Source organism: Coffea arabica, chromosome 6e (assembly GCF_036785885.1).
Source record: "Coffea arabica cultivar ET-39 chromosome 6e, Coffea Arabica ET-39 HiFi, whole genome shotgun sequence".
In the NCBI taxonomy this organism is placed as follows: domain Eukaryota; kingdom Viridiplantae; phylum Streptophyta; class Magnoliopsida; order Gentianales; family Rubiaceae; genus Coffea; species Coffea arabica.
Genome location: NC_092321.1, coordinates 22784164 through 22802342, shown reverse-complemented (window position 1 = coordinate 22802342; position 18179 = coordinate 22784164). Strand labels below are relative to the sequence as shown.

Below are 18179 nucleotides of genomic sequence, written 5' to 3'. Positions count from 1 at the left end.
TTAAATACTTTTATACTAAAATTATAAATTAATTCTTAAAGGCCTGTGAGTCAATCTTATATCAAAAAGTACCCATACCTAAGATAAATAGGGGAAAAAGAGACTTTAAAGATTTGAACATGCCAATAAAGAATCAAGAAATAATTTAGGTACAATAGTAGTAACAAAGATACTGACTGAGACAATCTTTACTTGAGTAGGAATTGCTCCTACATTTTGTTGGATTGTAATACATTAAGGATTAATTTTTTCTACACTGACAGTGTATACAGTATCAGCATTGGATGAATGACAACTATGCAAAATTTGAATTTGAAATTCAACTTTTGTACACATGTCATGAATTCAACGATGATAGTATATACACCGTCAGTGTAGGAAAGATTTACTCATACATTAATTAGCTAAACATGGTCTTAGGTGAGGAACTTTATTCAATAGGTAATTTAGGAACAAATTTTAAGAAAAGACAAGAAAACTTGTTAAAAACTAGCAAGAAAAATAAAAATAATATAAGAAAGTAATAAGAAGTCTTTTGTAGAACACAAACTCTAATAAATAATAGAGTATTAAAATTATCAAAGTGGAAAAAAAATCAAAACTTATAATCATGAAAAGTAATCGCGCTTGATATTCAGATTGTTTACAACCCTATGATTTACTCTTAGTAAAATGGGGGATGAGTATCATAGAAGATATTATATGTACGATTAAAAAAGTTTGGGGTTAAAAATACATGTTTAATCTAGGGTAAAATACACAAAACTCCCTTGTGGTTTGGCATTTGGACATGATACTTCCTCATTATTTAAAAACACCCACATAACCCCCTCGTACTTTAGACTAAAGTGAAATTTGACCGGCAACCTGTATGCTACCTACAAGTGATGTATTATTATTTTTTAATATATTTTTTAATTTTATTGTCATTTTTTCTTTCAATTTTGGTGCTTTGACTTAACTATCATAGGTATTTTTACAAATTTTATATTATTGATGCACTTTCAAAATTTTTTTAAAATTATTCATATCCTCTCACTGTTTTCCTCTGCCATCTCTCTCTACTACCGCAAGTCACCACCATCGCCCGCGGCTTTGTCTCCAAAAATTCTTCCAAAACAATGGCCATTTCATGAATTTCATAAGCTTCCATCATAAAATTCTTGAAAAAGTAGACAAATCAGATGAGTGAAAATGGCAAGTTTCGGAAATGGAAAATCTCCAACTGTCCTCTTTCTTCTGCCTTCGTGAGATCATAGCAAAAATTATTCATACCCTCTCCCTCTTTTCCTCTGCCATCTCTCTCTACCACCGCTAGTCGCCACCACCGCCTGCGACTTTGTCTCCAAAGATTCTTCCATAACAATGGCCCCAAAATCCAAATTCACCCAAAAATCCAAGAAAAAATTTCATAAATTTCATAAGCTCCCACCATAAAATTCTTGAAAAAGTAGACAAATCAGATGAGTGAAAATGGCAAGTTTCAGAAATGGAAAATCTCCAACTACAAGTCCTTTTCTTCTTTCTCCCCGAAATCATAGCAAAAATGAGACCCATCTGTAGAATTCCTTTGCCCAATTTTTGGGTCTTTGATGGCTGATGCTGTGGTGCCCATTTTTGCCGTAAGGGACTAGATCTGTAGCAATACATAAAAATACAAACCAACCCACTACCTCTCATATTATGGTACTCCAAATTTGTAGGATTTTAGACCTTGGGTGGAGAGGATGGTGGTGTGAAGTGGTGGAGGGGGATGGGGAGTAGGAGAGAGGAGGAAAAAGAAATAAAAGGTGAAAATGAAGAAAAAAGAAAAGAAAGAAAGAATAAAAAAATAAGCAGATGCCAAGACCCCGGTTGTGGAGAATGTGAAATGGAGGAAACAGGAGAGCAAGAATAGAAAAGAAAAGGAAAAAAAGGAAAGGAAACAAAAATAAAATAAAAAAGAAAAAATTAATAATAGACAGACTACTGATTCAAAGCAGGTCAAAATGCGTAATTCTATTCTAGTCCAAAGCACGAGAGGCTAATGTAGGTGTTTTTAAATACTGAAGAGGTAGTGTATCAAATAGTGAAACCACAAGAAGGTTTTCTATATTTTACCCTTAGTAAAATTATATTATGAATTTTCAATTAAAAAGCCGCATTGAGATTTTGTGTTACTTTGCAGGACCAATATAAAGCCTTTTTTCCCCCTTTTTGGTTTAAGGTACCAAATTGACATGTTCCACCACTTTGGAAGACCAAATTAAGACCTTTTCAGTTTGAGGAACCAAATTGAGATTTTTAACCTCTTTGAAAGGCCAATATGGAATTAACCCATAGGCATTTCACCCAATTGCTGGTTTGGTACCGGTACATCAGAAATTGACATGATAAAAATGGACAGGACGCCTCATCCGTAACGGATAAGGGGGGGATCCCTTCCCGGCCAACACTTGACAACCTCCCTTCAAAATCAAACACACAGCATACGCTACACTAAGCCCCAAGCTCCTCGCCAGTGGCCCCATTTTCCGCCATTTTCTCCACTTTAACTGCGTTAAAAGCTTGTCAATTTGAAAACCCACAAGGTCAATGAAGCTCTCGAGAAGAGACATCCTTCATGGACTTGCCTAGATGCAATCAGTATTAACACTTGCTCCTGCTCTGCCTGCAGGTAACTTTATCATATGAACTCATCCAATGAATCTTTTATCCTATCTGCCTTTGAATATCTGCATTCAATTTCTTCTAAGTTTCTTGCAGGAATGATCTTTTGTACAATGTTGTGGTCTAGTTTGTTTCTTTCCTTAATTTTACCCATAAATGTCTGAACTGGATATGTAGGGGCATATTCTTTGAAGTCTTTGCGCATACCATATCTGCATGTGACTGGAAGTACTGTGCTACATTGTAACAAATCTGCCTTTAAGCTGTAATTGTACCCAAAAATCTTACTTGCTAAACTGCTGAGGTATTTTGGCATGAACGGCTTTGTGCTTTTAGTAATTCAAGTTTCCAACCTTTAAACCCTTTAATTGAAAGTAAAAAGTAAAGAAGAAAATGGATGCTTTCACCTTCGTATTGATTTAGAGTTTAGGATAACATTTCACTTAAAAGTACTTGAGGAAGAAGGTAGGGTGGTTCTTGCTCCTCTATTGTGTTACTGGGACATCATAGGCAGGCGAGTTAAATTTCAACTGGCTCAATTTGCAGTTTTACACTGTCAGTTGAAGTATTCAGATCATTTATAATGACTAATTTGGTATGTAGAAAAGAAATAACGAACCAAAGGAATTTGCTATGTATTATTTATGCTCAATACAAGAAATTCACTTTCATTTATTACCTTTCCACACACAAATCCAGAGTGTGTAAATCAACCTGGCAGCTCCTTATCCAGGTTGAAGGGTTACAGAAGGTTGGGATATGCTGTTGCAGGCACTTGATTTTTGTGTCTGGTGGGAAATGTTAATTCCTGAACCTTTTGTCCTTAAACTTCCATTTTTGTTTGTGGATTTATCAGGGTATTAACTACCTGCATTATGAGAGAACTTTTTAGCCACCAGAGCTTTTGATCTACTATTAACTTCTAATGCAATTGACGTGAACCATTCATGTGTTGAATCAGGTTCTTTTGTTGCATCGGTGAGATCAGTTAAATTCTTTCTTGAACTACTATTCTGGGGCTTATGGACATGTTTTGGTATTTCTGATTCTTGTTTTCCTTTTATTTTGGTTGGTTCTTCTTTCTGTGAATCATCAGTGGATTCTGGTTGCCATCGTGTGTTGAGCAATTTAGCATGGATTCTTCCCTGTTTATCTGTCTCTTTGGTTCTCTGTTGAGTAGTCTCTTTAAAATATCTATGAAAGTTATAGTTGTTCTCTTAGTTTTCCTGTAAATTACTATTTTGAATCACATTATTTTTTAATTTTAGCCTGTACTTTAGCCTATTGATGTTGCATATCATGATTATCATTATACAATTAATACAAGAAAAACATCAATAGTTTCAGTTTAAAAGACAGCACAATCACAACAAAATCCATTGCTCTAGGTGAGGAGGCCATGGGTTCAAGATAACAAGGTTTTGGGTAGGTAAGTGTATAGTTGCTTTACAATATTGAAGATGGTTTGTTAGGTTTCTTATGCAACTGATAGGTCTAGTTCAATGAAGAATAGTTGATCTCTGAGAGGTTAACCTATGCCTAACCTATGCCTTTGATTCACTCTTTCTTGGTTGTTCTATATGAAGTTTATTAAGCATTAACAAAGTCTGCAAGTGACAGGGCACAATATTGCCCTTGGTTGAATGTTCTATCCATCCATCATCCATATTTTTGAACAATGATTGCAGACATATCGCTTTTCCATTTGAAGAAATAGAAGAAAACTGAAAAATGGCATCTACATCGATTCTCCTCCCATCAGGTACTTGCAACTCTAGACTTAAGTATGCCACTTTCTTTAGAGAGAGCTTCATTTCTTCTTCCTTCCAGTACCTGGGGGAATATGTCTTTAATTCATTCTGCATTATCATGATGGTCTGAACCAGTATCTACTTGATTGGTTGCTCTAGTGCTGTATAAAAAATTTGGAATTTCTAGGAGTCATTGAACACTTTTTTTAGCAAGTTTAGACCAAATGGAGGTGATACTTGCCAGGTAGCTTGGATAAAGAATCTGAAAGACACAATATGATTAGCTCATATCAATGTGGTTGCAGTCTGCGTTGCCCTTGTTAGCCAAAGGATGATAGTTATTGCCAAGTTCCCAGCATCTGAACATTTTCGCACTTACAAGAAGAGTATTCTTTGACTATTTTTTTTTTTTTTTGATAGATCACTGTTTAAGTTAGCTCATATAGAAATTTTACTCTTATTATGGTTTTATTCTTGACCTTTCAGCCATCTCTTTTTCTACTTCTCATCTTCTCATCCAGGCGCAAGATATTGTTTGGTTTATCCATCAGAAACTTGCTTCCCTAATGTTGTTTGGTACCTCATGGGGATCATTATTTTTCTGCTGTTTGTTCAAAATGAAAATAATTAAAACCTAAAATTTCTGCTAGTAGCCCAAGCATAAATTTATAAATAATTTGCACTTCCTGTCTTGATGAATCATTCCTGTTGGTGTAGGTCCTGCATGTATTACAAGTTTCAAAACCAAGGAGCAAACAACCACAAAGAGCCAAATGCAAGGTGTTACTATACGTTGCTCAAGTTCAGGGCTCAGAGTACAAGATGCCACTGCTTCACAATGTGGAAAAGTGTGTTCGATCAATCGTAGAGATGTGCTAGGGATGGCTTTTGGTCTCTCAAGTATCCTATTATTTTCATTTTCTTCTGAAGCAGCTGGGTTGCCTCCAGAGCAAAAACCAAGATTGTGTGATGATGATTGCGAGAAAGAGCTTGAAAATGTACGGTGAGATTACAAGCTCTCTAGTACATCTGTTTGCTTTCCTCTTGAAAACATTTTCCTGAACCATGGTCATAATCTGCCGCACAATTTGATCTAAGATATTAAGGAAACTAGTACACTTCTTTTTATTATGTCTTTTAGTTTGCCTTTAAGTCATCATGCATGTTAACATAGAATAAGCTAGTTAAAAATGAACAGCATTAGTTATTGAACAATTTCATTTTAATTTCATGTCATAGGAGAATACCATGCATGCTGTAGTTGAAATGTTTTAGTCAGCCCCATTACCTATAAAGAAATGCTGCAACCCAACCTTTCTGATCCTGAGATTTTGACAACCCTCCTCTTTTTACTTTAGCCCTCAAGTGGCAGATGCACTTTTAATATTCGCTGTCAAATTCTGGTCACTTGTCCTGTTTTGGATACTGATTTGGTTTTGTGGTTGTCAGTCTGCCTATGAATTAATGTCACGTATCATTCACATCTTAGCTCACTATTGTGAAAAGAAAATGGATCGATTTTCATTGAATTCTTTTAACCAACGGTGGAACTGTATCCGCAACTGCTAGCAGTGCAAAGTTAAACAAGCTTCATAATCGCTGTTTTGGCTCATCAGCTAATACCAAAAATGTACCAGTTCTGTGATATAATTGCTGCACCATAATGCCATCACAATTGCTTAGTGGACTATAGCAGTTGCCAACTTTTGGAAATGCATGTGAAATTCCTGCTAAATCTGCAATACTTTGTGAAATCCTAATTTTGCTACATTTGGCATCAATACAAGAAGTAGCCACTTGATGAGAAACTGATTTTAGTAGTTCTCATGCATTCTGACATCTTTAAATAAGCTTCACGTCATGGCCTACATTTGAGAACATCCATCAACTTGCTTTTCAAGAAAATAGTAAGTTATTTGGAGTGTTCTCTGTCTTTCTTTTTAGTTTGCAGCAGTCTGCAAGGTATCATTACTGGAAGTCAATTTGACACCAGTATCTACTATCTCTTGTGTATTGTTGATATGAGCCCAGGGAACAACAGAAGTTGGACAACAGTAACTTGAAACTGTTATCAATTTGATTGGTTTTATATCTAGATCCTTACCATTCAGATGTCAGCCTAACAGATTCGCTAACCAATTGGAGGTATCCATAGTTTCTAGAGGGGAATCTTGTTTAACTTTAAATTTCCAGACTGCTTATAGCAACAAAATTGCTGCAGTAAGGTGCTCAGAAATTTTTAGGCTCCTTTTAGCAATATCTATTTACTATCTTTTTATTCATCTTCCATTCAATTGTTAAAGTTTTCTTGCTCGACAATGGGTAACAGTCACTTTAACTATATTTACCTGAAACTGTATCCGAGTGATAGAGATCCAATCAACTGACTGAGGTATTACACATTTATGATGAATGCTGATCAACAATCTGCTTTGGATATCTTTCACTTGCAATCAAGTCAAAGAACAATATAGAGTTCTATTTCAATCTCCATAGAGAATTTATAAACAGGAAGATTTGAAACTCAAACCATAAAAACAGTTTCTTTATCTAGGAAGTTTGGGCATATTGATGCTTCTCTCTGTGCAATTGGCACAAAATCTTTGTCAAAAAAAATGTATCTTTGGAAATTGTCTTTTATATTGTCCTCTGAACTTTGTAGCTTAAAAAACTTAAATAAAGAATTTTGGATTGCCTAAGGTTCATCTGTACTTTTTTAACATCTGATCACTGTAGTTACACTAAACTGGGAAACTGTCAACTGATAAAGGTACCTATGGTAACTACTGAGTCGGGTCTGCAGTACAAAGATATTAAAGTTGGTGGTGGCCCTAGTCCCCCCGTTGGCTTTCAGGTAAATTACATCTGACAGTAAAAGAACATGCAAAATGCTGAAGTTTTGGAATGTGATCAAGTCCTTCATTTAATCACTTACTCTGTAGAGATGTTCTGCTGGCAATATATAGAGATACCTGTAATCTTTGTTCTCACTTGATTTGATCCTTTATGTCTGTATATCTTATCCAATTTTGGATTAACTCATCACACTAAAATAGTGTAATTGGCCCTTGGATTTTTTTTGTTAATCTCTACCTATTTTTTTAAAATTCAGATCAAACTAAAGACATTAAGCATAACACATTTTTTGTTTTTGGAGATAATCGCATTTTGGTCTTTATTTCCCTTGAGAATGTTTTATGTGCTCTTCTTTTGCCTATACCATTCATACAGGTGGCTGCTAATTATGTTGCCATGGTACCATCTGGGCAGATATTTGACAGGTACACTTGGTGACCTTTTTAACGTCTGTTCCATTATTAAATCACTTATAGAACCATACTGGAATTTTATATAGTTTTTATTTTTCATCTTTGTGTGGAATAAGTATTGCAACTGTCTAGTCGGCCATAAACCAATCTGCTGTAGTTACAGATGTAAAAATTTCAATACTGGACAGATAAATGAACTTCTTGTGCACATTGTGATACAAATACTGTATCAAGATTTTGAGCCATATCCTTTCATCTTTGGCATCTAAAATGGAAATAGGCTTGAAAAAAGAAAACAATTATTGGTACCTTAAATCAGTTAGAATACAAAATGAAATACATAACTTGTTTCTTTTCTTGTTCATTGTTAAGACTAAGCTATTGTGCTCATACTTCTCTTTCTGCTCATCTTCCTTTCTGATTGACATTACAGTTCACTGGAGAAAGGTCAGCCTTATATTTTCCGCGTTGGATCTGGTCAGGTACGTTTATCACAAGTATTTGACAGTGTCTGCAGTCCAGTTATACTACCATCACATAATCCTTAGATAAGGAACAATCCTAGCTCGGTTCATGGTATGGACAAAAGGATCCTTCAACATTAACTCATTATTTTCAGCTAAAACCCTACACTTTGGGCCCACTGTATCTAATGACCAGATCACTAACTCCAATTTTCCCGTGCACTAGGTTACATCAGAGCTTATAAAAAAAACACATTCATAACAACTCAAGCGAATCAGTTCAGATGATCCTCTGATTTTCTTTTTGTAATGGAAATGCTATGCTAAATAATTTGATATCTTTGCTAAAGGTATAATGTGTCAACTTAATCATCAAGAAATAAGATCCAGCTTAATCATCTTTAGATTTCGTTGAATATATTTCCATGCTATCTCATTATCTTCTTGCTGGAGGGGAGCTAGGAAGCCTTCTGAAAACTGGAACTTGGTTTTACTATGGACTTTGATCCCAGATGCTTTTGTATAAGGAGATTTTTCCCCCCCTACTTCTTAGATTGGCTAGTTTAGTCCTTGTATTCAGTAGACTGCTGTCTGTAAAACTATATATCCCCTCTATTCTTGATACCAATGAATATTTTGCTTTTAAGCATCCTTTTTGATTACCAATTCAAGCAACTAGTGTAGGTGATCAAGGGACTCGATGAAGGGATCCTGAGCATGAGAGTTGGGGGCAAACGCCGTCTCTACATTCCAGGATCAGTAAGCTTTGGCCTGTTATCTTTGCTATTATATTCTTATAGGAAATCTTTTAAATACTCTGACCGTATCTATGGATGTATATTTTACAATGCATTCACACCAATCAAAGAAGTAAGAAAAGAAAAAAAAAATGAGAAGGATAACCTCCTAAACTTTCTAGCTCTGAAGGTAGATCTGTTTTAATACGAATATGGTTCGTGGAGAATCTGATACTCAACATTATATAAAACCAAGTTATAATTCATCTGCAACTTCCTAATTCTTTTCTTATTGACTTGCATTCTGCTAGTCTAACTTCCTAGAGCCATCATTCATAACTGTATTGCTGAAAGCTACCATTTAAGCAACCTAAAATTGATGAGTGGAGTTCTGTGGAAATGAAAATAAGTTACAAACTATTCGAGTTTTCAAGTTCTCTAAGATGCCATTTCATGCAAGCTTCTGCTCAATCTAAAAGAAGTGCAGAAAGTACAACATGTTTTCTTGTGTAGCTGTTCTACCATTATGAACATAATCTAAACTACCTTGAACATTTTTTCTCGTGCTACACAGTTTCATGACATTGATGTGTTTTATTTTGATGTGGATATCCTTAACTTCACCAGAGAAGTTTTAAGATCATGACTTTATTTTGTCCATTATATGACTGATTCTTTATCTTGTGTTTGAGTAGCTGGCATTTCCAAAAGGCCTCAATTCTGCTCCAGGAAGGCCAAGAGTAGCTGCTTATAGCGCAGTCATATTTGATGTGAGTTTGGAGTACATACCAGGCCTCGAATTGGAAGAGGAATGAGACCATTGACGGCTGATCAGTCATTTCTTACTGCTTAAATGTTTAGTTAGTCAGAGAACAGAAATGTGGGGAGTTTTCTTAAACTACATGTAAACCTCCATTTATTCATTTTTTTGAGCTATCTATAGCAAGTGTTTCTGTCCAAGGCCGCCTAATCTTTGAAAGGTATAGACAGCCACTACAATGGATAGAAAATCTTAAAGCCCCTTCATTTGCATCTTGAACTTTTCCTTTTATCTGTTAGAAGCTGTTAAAGGAGCATTAAATACTATGGAGAACAGCGTCCTTGGTTTTATCTCTGCTCATGATTCACGAAGAAAAGCTTTCTTTTGCAGCAGTTCTTGTCTGACTACCATAAGTACGTTGAAGCTTCAAAGCCTTCAGAACTGGCTTTAACCTCTTCACCTTTGAGCCACAGAAATTTCATGGAGCTCAACTTTCACTGATAAGAACCAGGATTCACACCCTGGATTTTGATGTATGCATGAGGCATCTAGACACTACGGACTTAAAAGATTTTGGGCCAGAATTGTGACAACATGAAAATTATCAGCGGAATTAATTGGCTTTAACATGTTCACATTCAGCTGCAGACATTTCATGTAATTAAACTTCCACTGGTTTCAGCCAGGGTTCACATCTAATCTTTGAATGTCTGTGAGACATCTAGAATCCACAATTTTGAAATGTTTTGGCCAATTTTGGGACAAAATGAATACGAACAGTTAAATATTGTCAACAGTTAAACCTTTTTATACATTTCTTGATAATTTAAGAAATGGTGAAATTTATGTCAAACTCCAAATATTTCTCTGTCTCATTGTTTAACAACACATCATTTTTAAAGTCTAATTCACTCTGCAGTTTTGGGGTTGTTTTCCCTCTAATGCCAATTCTGTGAGTGAACGAGTGATGCATGAAAGATAGGGCCAATATCTATCAATTTCCTATATATTGATATCAATTTATTTATTTTGAAATGTGACTCGTCACTTTCTTTTTAATCGAAAACAATTAGATACCGAGATAAAGTGGAGCAGTGCGGGCAATTATCCCCAATTGTCCCCACTAACCCCCCACCAAAATCTTTGTATGTACGTAAAAAATTACTTATAAGTTTAACCCACATTGAAAAAAATTTGTTCCCACTGCCATTTAATGAAATCATTTTAATACAATTTTACACTTGTTTATTTGTTGATGCATCCAAAAAAAGTCAACAACCTTAAAAATAAAAATTAATATCTTGTCTAAACAGAGAAAGAGCTAGACTTAGTTTTGAGCAAATGACAATAATAATCCCTCAACTAGTTTACTAAAGTTGAATTGGTCTATCATCCCTATTTTGGCCAATTAAATCTTTCGACTATTTTCTATAGCCAATTTAATCCTTATGTGATGGAACCATCAAAATTAAGTTTTATGCTAAAAACACTAAAAACACACTTACAATAGTTTTTTATGCTTTTAGTTGGCAAAAAAAAAGTATATGTTTAGACTAAAAGCAAGCTTTAAAGGATCAAATCTACTATTGCGTCTAGTGTGTTTAATTGGGTTGAAAATTTAGTTTCAATTTCCCTCCTCGAAATTTTATTAAACTATGTATCGAAACTTACAAAAATTGTTCCTTTTTTATTTCATCCTAATAAAAAAAATGTAGAGAAAATTTGCTAGGTTGTTAGAGAAGGGTGGAAAAAGCCTATATTAGGAATTAGAGATTTTAGAGTTACTTCTTTTTTTTTCCCACTCAACTTTAAACTGATTATGTACATAACTCTTGATATCTATTGGCTATATTATTTGCTTAACATATTTCTTTTTCATAACACAATTAGTAAAATTTCACATGTTAGGCTTTGACTTTCTGGTTATTTTTCTTCCACTCAAGAATGCTTCGAATTATAATTAGCCCTCATACCACAATTAAAAAAAAAAAGAAACAAAAAGCAAAAAAAAAAAAAAAACAAAGAAAAAGATGGAACACAAAATGTATTTTGGGAACTTGAAGAGTTAAAAGGCAACTGGAAGAATGATCCCATACCTCATCCATAACGGATAAAAGCGGGATCCCATCCAACCCTTCACAACCTTCCCACAAAATCGCACACAGTCACACACTACATATGGCAACTACTTCAGTGACAACGTTAATGTCCTCTATTTTCTCAACCTCAGTTGCATCAAATCCGAAAATCCCAGCACCCCTTTTGCAGTCATCTTCTTGCATGCAATCCCATCAAGAATTTCCCCAGCTAAGTCTCTCAAGAAGAAACCTGTTCAATGGACTTGCTATAGTGCCATTATTACTAACATCACCAGCTAAAGCTCGTGAAGTTGAAGTGGGATCTTACCTCCCTCCTTCCCCAGCTGACCCTTCTTTTGTTGTCTTTGAAGCTACTCCCAAGGACACTCCTGCTCTTCGTGCAGGTAATTTTATTCCTTGTGTACTTGGTGAAATTTAGTGTATTAATTGTATGGCATTTTGTATAAATTTTTCTCTATTTTGTGTGTGTGTGTGTGTGTGTTTTTTCACAATGCTGCATTGGATGTTGAAACACAAGTTAGCTTCCGAAACTAGGAATTCCCAAATGCTAATGTAGAGAATTAGAATATTTGTAGTTGCTAAAGTTCATTTACTGTCGATTTCTAATGTTTTATTCTCCATTATATAGTAATTTTGTTGGATTGGGGTGCTGGTTTGAACCTATCCTTGTTGAATTATGGAAATATCTTGCCAAAAAGTGAGAAAAACAGTGCTACTTGTACATTGGCAATTTACCAATAGCTGTTTAATTGAGAAAAGAAATTTATTGTAATGCTAACAATGAAAGCTAAGGAAAATTCATATGTGGCAAAAGGTCTTCAGTGTCCCAGCCTGGTCATTCGGAGGGGAAGGATGAGGAAGAGAGGGAGTGTAGAGGATCCATAACGATGTCTGTCACTGAATTGTTCTCTTTGTTCTTTGAGGAGTTCTCATATTAGGGATATATGCTTGAACTCCAAGAATTTGAAACAACTGAAATATTATAGTCTAATACTTCTAAAGTTTGTTCTTGGCAAGTTGCTTATGCATTGATTTGGATTCAACAGGGAACGAAGAATTGAAATAGAATTGCTCGATGAACCTTAAATGATGAGCATTTTCAAAAACTAGTAATGAGATAAAATATCAATACCATGAACTCAAAGTGAGACTGATAGCTTAGAATCTAATTGAGCAGTAGCCTAAGTTCTTTCAGAACTTTATTCAACCTCTGGGGACTCTGTGCCTGTTGGCTAGGTAATATAAGCACTGCCTTGCAGAGAAATAGTCCAAAGAGTGATGAATAATTCTTGATGTTAAATAGTATCAAGATGCTGTATACATGGAACCTAAACCCGCACCAAGATTTGACTTCTCACTGGAGCTCTTTGGCGTTTGGAAACTGAGAAGGCGCTCTAAGATGCATTCATGTTGCAACAATGAGTTCATGACTCTTGACATGACTAGACTTTTTGGGTTGAGATGTCACATTGAACATTCAGACAACACTTTGACATGCTTTTCTATTGCAATGATGAGTTCATGACTCTTGATATGATTAGAATAAGAATTGTTCAATTGAGATGTCATTATGTTGAGCAACCTTGAGAAAATACTAAAGCAATGACAAAAGGATGTTTAGGGTATTTGGAGTCACTATCATCAAATCTACCATCTTAAAAGTCTATTACTCTTTCTATTTCACGCATACTTTCACATTATATGTTACACATAAAATGTTAAGTTTCTACTGGCTACCATGGATTATCCCTGCTGACTTTTGCCCATTGTTCTGATGTGCAATAGACTTTTGCACGTCAAGCTACTTCCATATTATGCTTCACATATGTTACTTATATCTCTACCATGAATATTGCCCTTTTGTCCTGCTCCGATCATTTTAATGTGTATACCTCTTGTGAAATATATGTAAATGTCATTTTAGAGCATGGAACAAAACGAACATTAGTTACCAACTTTGCAAGACAAATATTAAGTAGTACCAAAATCCATCAGAATTCTGAGCATAAATTAATGCCATAAAAGAATTTATAAAATTTCTCAGTGGAACCATATATAGGAAAATTTTATCAAATTGTGGTATAAATTCAGTTCCAAATCAGAGACACATCCATTAGATAGTTGCCCTTATAGGCCTTCTAGCCTGCATGGTTCAAGTTGTTGCCCTTAGCAAGAATAGAATGAAAATCCTAATATGTTTATCAAATGCGTGGATGGTTTTTAAAACATGTCAACATTAGCTGGCTTCGGAAGATTACACTTCGTAGATTCATTAGCATGCATTATGTCTTCAGAAGGGACTTTTTTTTTTGTTTCTATAGCAGCTTTCTGAATTATTCAAATGAATTACACAACTAACTAATACAAGTTTCTCTGGATGATTATGTAGTTCTATAGTACTAACACTTCATGAGTAGGAAAAGCACTGAGAGAAGATCATATATTTATAATCATTTGTTTGTGATCTGTTAATTCTTCTATATACTAGTGGTGACAATCTTCTTAATTCTATGCCTCAAAATGCTCTTTCTTGCAAATTTATATTTACATTAACGATGTACTGTATCCTTTTAGCGTTCGACTTGAGAATTGGTGTTTCAATTGTGATCCTTCTTATCTTCTGCTTCACTTTTCTAGCTTTGCCAACACTCTTTTACCAAGGTCATAAAAGCTAAACTCGACAATATACAAATACTATTGTTGATGGAACTTAAGTAATTCAAGAAGTTCCAGTTTTCAGCTAAAGTACTTTTCAGGCTCTTCTGTCCGGTCTTGTGACTATGTCAATACAGTTAGTTTGTAGGATATATTATCCTCCACATTCCTTCTAGAAACTAGTGGTAGAACTGCAAATTGTAAGTGCAGTATATCAGAGAAGTGTTAAAAGAAGCTTGTAGTTTGTATGAGAAGTGTTCAGTAGATCTAGTATTTTGCTGTTGCTCAAAAAATTGATATGTGCTGAACATTGTGTCATACATTTTGCAGGTTTAGAATCAGAGAACTTAAACAGAAAAAAGTTATCGGTCAAAGTTTTAGAAATGTACAATAAACATGACGTTCGCTAGAATTGTTAGATAGTTTGACAAATGTCATCAACACTTTCAACAGGTCCTCTGCCATATAGTCAAGATTGTAAACTGTAGTGGTGGAAACTTTCTGTAGAGGCACATTTGTCATCCTTGACTGGAGTAATTGGGTTTTATCCACTAGCCATGGCATAAGCCAGACTGACATTTATGCTTTCAGAGAAAAATAGGTAGGATTTTGTCAATTTTTGATGCAGAATAGGATAAGGAGGTTATGCATACAATAAACCATCTAGTCAATAGGGATCATTCTAGGCAAGCAATTTTTAAGATAAAAAAAATCCCTTAATGGCATTTGTATCACCACAACCACTACCAAATTCATGTCACCTATAATCTGTACATTAAGATCATCTCATTTGTCAGATTACATACTAGTGGCATGAAATGTTTGATTCAGTTTAATGACTTTTGCCATCATAGCCTCTTTCATGATCTTGGACATTTATTCTGTTCTTTAATCAGCTGTAGTAAGATTTCACCAGATCTTCTGCTAGATAATGCCACTTTAAAACATCAAGCTTTAAATGATAAGATTTTTTTGGGTGGAATTAGGCTAAAGAAATCCTAGCTGCATTATATTGGCATTGTCTGCAACTTATCTATTGTAATTGGTATTGTCAGCCTCCTAAAGATGTACTTTCCATGTGTTTACATTTCATTCTTGGCATACATGCATTCTCGAATCTTGTTTAATCAAATCTTGCCCTTTTCTTCATATATCTCTCCTTTGGCTGCTCATTCAAATGTTAAGATAAGAGCTTCTTCTGGTGTTCTACTTATGCATGATGATCAAAATCAAACAGATAAAGAACTAAACATTAGGTTTACAAGAATTGGCCTTTTCTGATATTCTTTCTGTCTGGGTAATTCGTTCTTTCTCCTTTCTCTATAAGCTTATGGAACTCTCAATTTTAGTTGGTTGCAGGAAATGTGCAGCCATACAAGTTCATTCTTCCACCAACTTGGAAACAGCTCCGCGTAGCAAACATTTTGTCAGGCAATTACTGCCAACCAAAGTGCGCAGAACCCTGGGTAGAGGTGAAGTTTGAAGATGAAAAACAAGGAAAGATTCAGGTGGTGGCTTCTCCTTTAATACGCCTGACCAACAAACCTAATGCAACAATTGAAGACATTGGAAGTCCAGAAAAGGTCATTGCTTCTCTGGGCCCTTTTGTTACTGGAAACACCTTTGATCCAGATGAACTCCTTGAAACTTCTGTTGAGAAGCGTGGTGATCAAATGGTACTTAAGTTTCTACTCTTAACACTCTTCATTTTCTTAAACTAACTTCTTTTTCTGCTACCTTTTTTGGTTTAACTTCGTTTCATATAATCCCTCTATTTATCTAGTGAGGCTTGGGAAAAAAAACGGTTATTGTTCTGATGTTGCATGGAATGAAAGACGGCTTCTTATCGTCTTCACGTGGAATGAGTAAATTGTTGTAAAACTCGATGAGTCTTTGATGTTTCATCATTAATCTAAACAGGAACTGCATTTATAGGGCTGAGCTAAATACAGAATGAAACAGGCAAAAGAGAACATCGGGAAGTCTTTTATATTCTCTTCTGAAGAGGAACTGCGCCATAAGGCTGAGCCAAATACAAAATAAAACAAGCAGAAGAGAAGTCAGCAACAAAAAACATTAAGTATAAACTGTACATGAAGAGAACCATTTGGTTCTGAATTTGCAATCAGCGAAGGTATATGTCCTCTGTTCATCTGGTTTCAAGTGACTGTTCAAAGAGTGTCAATTAAATTACACAAGATGGTTGAGTTAGGCATGAAAACAAAAGATTTAAGCACTTGCACTTGGAATCTGCAATTAATAGTAATGAGAAAAAGAAACGGATTATAACTTAAGAGCAGGTTTGCTTGGTTTATCTGCAACTCCCTGATTATTTCACTGCCATCAAGTTCAGTGTCAGATTTTTGTTTTTCACAACAATCTTCCAGAGTTGTTTTGGTGATTTTATTTTATTTCTTTACATGTATCTAAGAAGACACAGAACTATGTGTCTCAAATCCTCAAAAAACTTTGGAATGCAGCATGAAAGAACTATACATATCAAATTCGCTAGAAAATTTTGTGAAGCTGACTAGTCCGTGGAATCATTTGTTATATATGTTGATTCTAGTAAAAAACTACTTTCAAGCAAACACGTCTGATGATCAGGATCTCTCCTTTTTCTTGCGCAGTACTATAAGTATGTTCTCGAGACTCCATACGCTCTGACAGGATCGCATAATCTTGCAAAGGCAACAGCCAAAGGTAACACTGTGGTCCTCTTCGTCGCCAGTGCCGATGACAAGCAATGGCCGTCATCCAGGACAACATTGCAAGCGATCCTGGATTCCTTCGAAGTGTAATTTCTTACAGAATTCTTAGTCAAGTTCTCTTTTACTCTTTTGACCTGATATGGAGTTAAAATGTGCGCCTGTTGAACCAAAATGTTCTGGTTTACATGTCCTATACCTCCCTATGTTCTTTGCCTGCATTAACACAACGCAGGAAAGCCATGTCGAAGTTTGAAAAGCGTTTCTGATGTAATGAGCCCTGAAGGATCAATAATGTTCCTTTTGTACTTCACGACCAACCCCAAGAAGTGGAAGGCGGAGCAATTACAAACGTCTGGAAATTAAGTGATAATTGTCATTACAAACCGTTCACACTAATGAGTTGTTTCGTTTGCTTTATGGAGGATTAAATGAGTGTAAAATCATCTACCCAGAAACTGATAACGAAAAGGTTAGAGCAATGGGCTTAAATTGTATATGCTGACCCTCTTCCTCAGGCTCTAACTGAAAAGTTCGTATACAAGTAAATGCATTATCAGGGCATGTCCTATGATCATTAGTTTTCTTTTTCTGTTAAGATGGGCTATGGTAACATTGGCATGCGTTACCAGGATAGAGTGACTAAGTAGACGCAAAACAGAAATGAGTTCTTGCCTGCTTCTAAATATAGCCTTTCTTGTTGACTTCAACTTGGTACTATGGGTAAAGCTGGATTGACAACTACATCCAGCAAAGGAAATTTATTATACTGTACGACAAGAAAAACTTGATGACAACCACCACCCACTGAAGAAAAACTGTTAGAAGTATACGTCAAGCCACCAAAGACTTCCGCAACTGGAGGTACCACTCAGCAAATGAGCTAGCATGTTGAAAACATTTATGATGTTCTGCGTGTGAACTTCCATGCTTCCATCCCCTGAGCTGCCTGATGATTCTTCACCCTCGGAATGAAAAATTTTCGAGTCCCATTCGGAGTGACTCAGCCAATTCCAACCAAAGAAGCAATTTACTAATTTTCTTTGGAAATACCAATTCCAGAATGAATGGCTGCAAAGACTTAAAG

General features: G+C 35.4%; 2 protein-coding genes across 6 annotated transcripts; both read left to right on the top strand.

The window, feature by feature from the left end:
• Positions 1-2389: 2389 nt before the first annotated feature.
• Positions 2390-9902, top strand: LOC113697061 (peptidyl-prolyl cis-trans isomerase FKBP16-3, chloroplastic-like). Of its 5 annotated transcripts, none has more exons than XM_072055644.1 (9): positions 2390-2656; positions 3997-4078; positions 4338-4411; positions 5118-5398; positions 7171-7254; positions 7632-7681; positions 8103-8151; positions 8818-8892; positions 9566-9902. In XM_072055644.1, the coding sequence occupies exons 3-9, from the start codon at positions 4381-4383 to the stop codon at positions 9683-9685; spliced, it is 690 nt and encodes a 229-aa protein (XP_071911745.1). In that variant the 5' UTR covers positions 2390-2656; positions 3997-4078; positions 4338-4380; the 3' UTR covers positions 9686-9902. The 5 variants fall into 5 exon arrangements, with proteins under 5 accessions (XP_071911745.1, XP_027072296.1, XP_027072299.1 ...); XM_027216495.2 differs by having other exon boundaries at positions 3991-4078; XM_027216496.2 differs by having other exon boundaries at positions 2391-2656; positions 4038-4078.
• Positions 9903-11722: 1820 nt separating this feature from the next.
• On the top strand, positions 11723-17491 carry LOC113695167 (psbP domain-containing protein 6, chloroplastic). Its single transcript, XM_027214167.2, has 3 exons — positions 11723-12112; positions 15744-16060; positions 17015-17491. Exons 1-3 carry the CDS (start codon positions 11809-11811, stop codon positions 17183-17185), a joined length of 792 nt encoding a protein of 263 aa, XP_027069968.1. The 5' UTR covers positions 11723-11808; the 3' UTR covers positions 17186-17491.
• Positions 17492-18179: the final 688 nt, after the last annotated feature.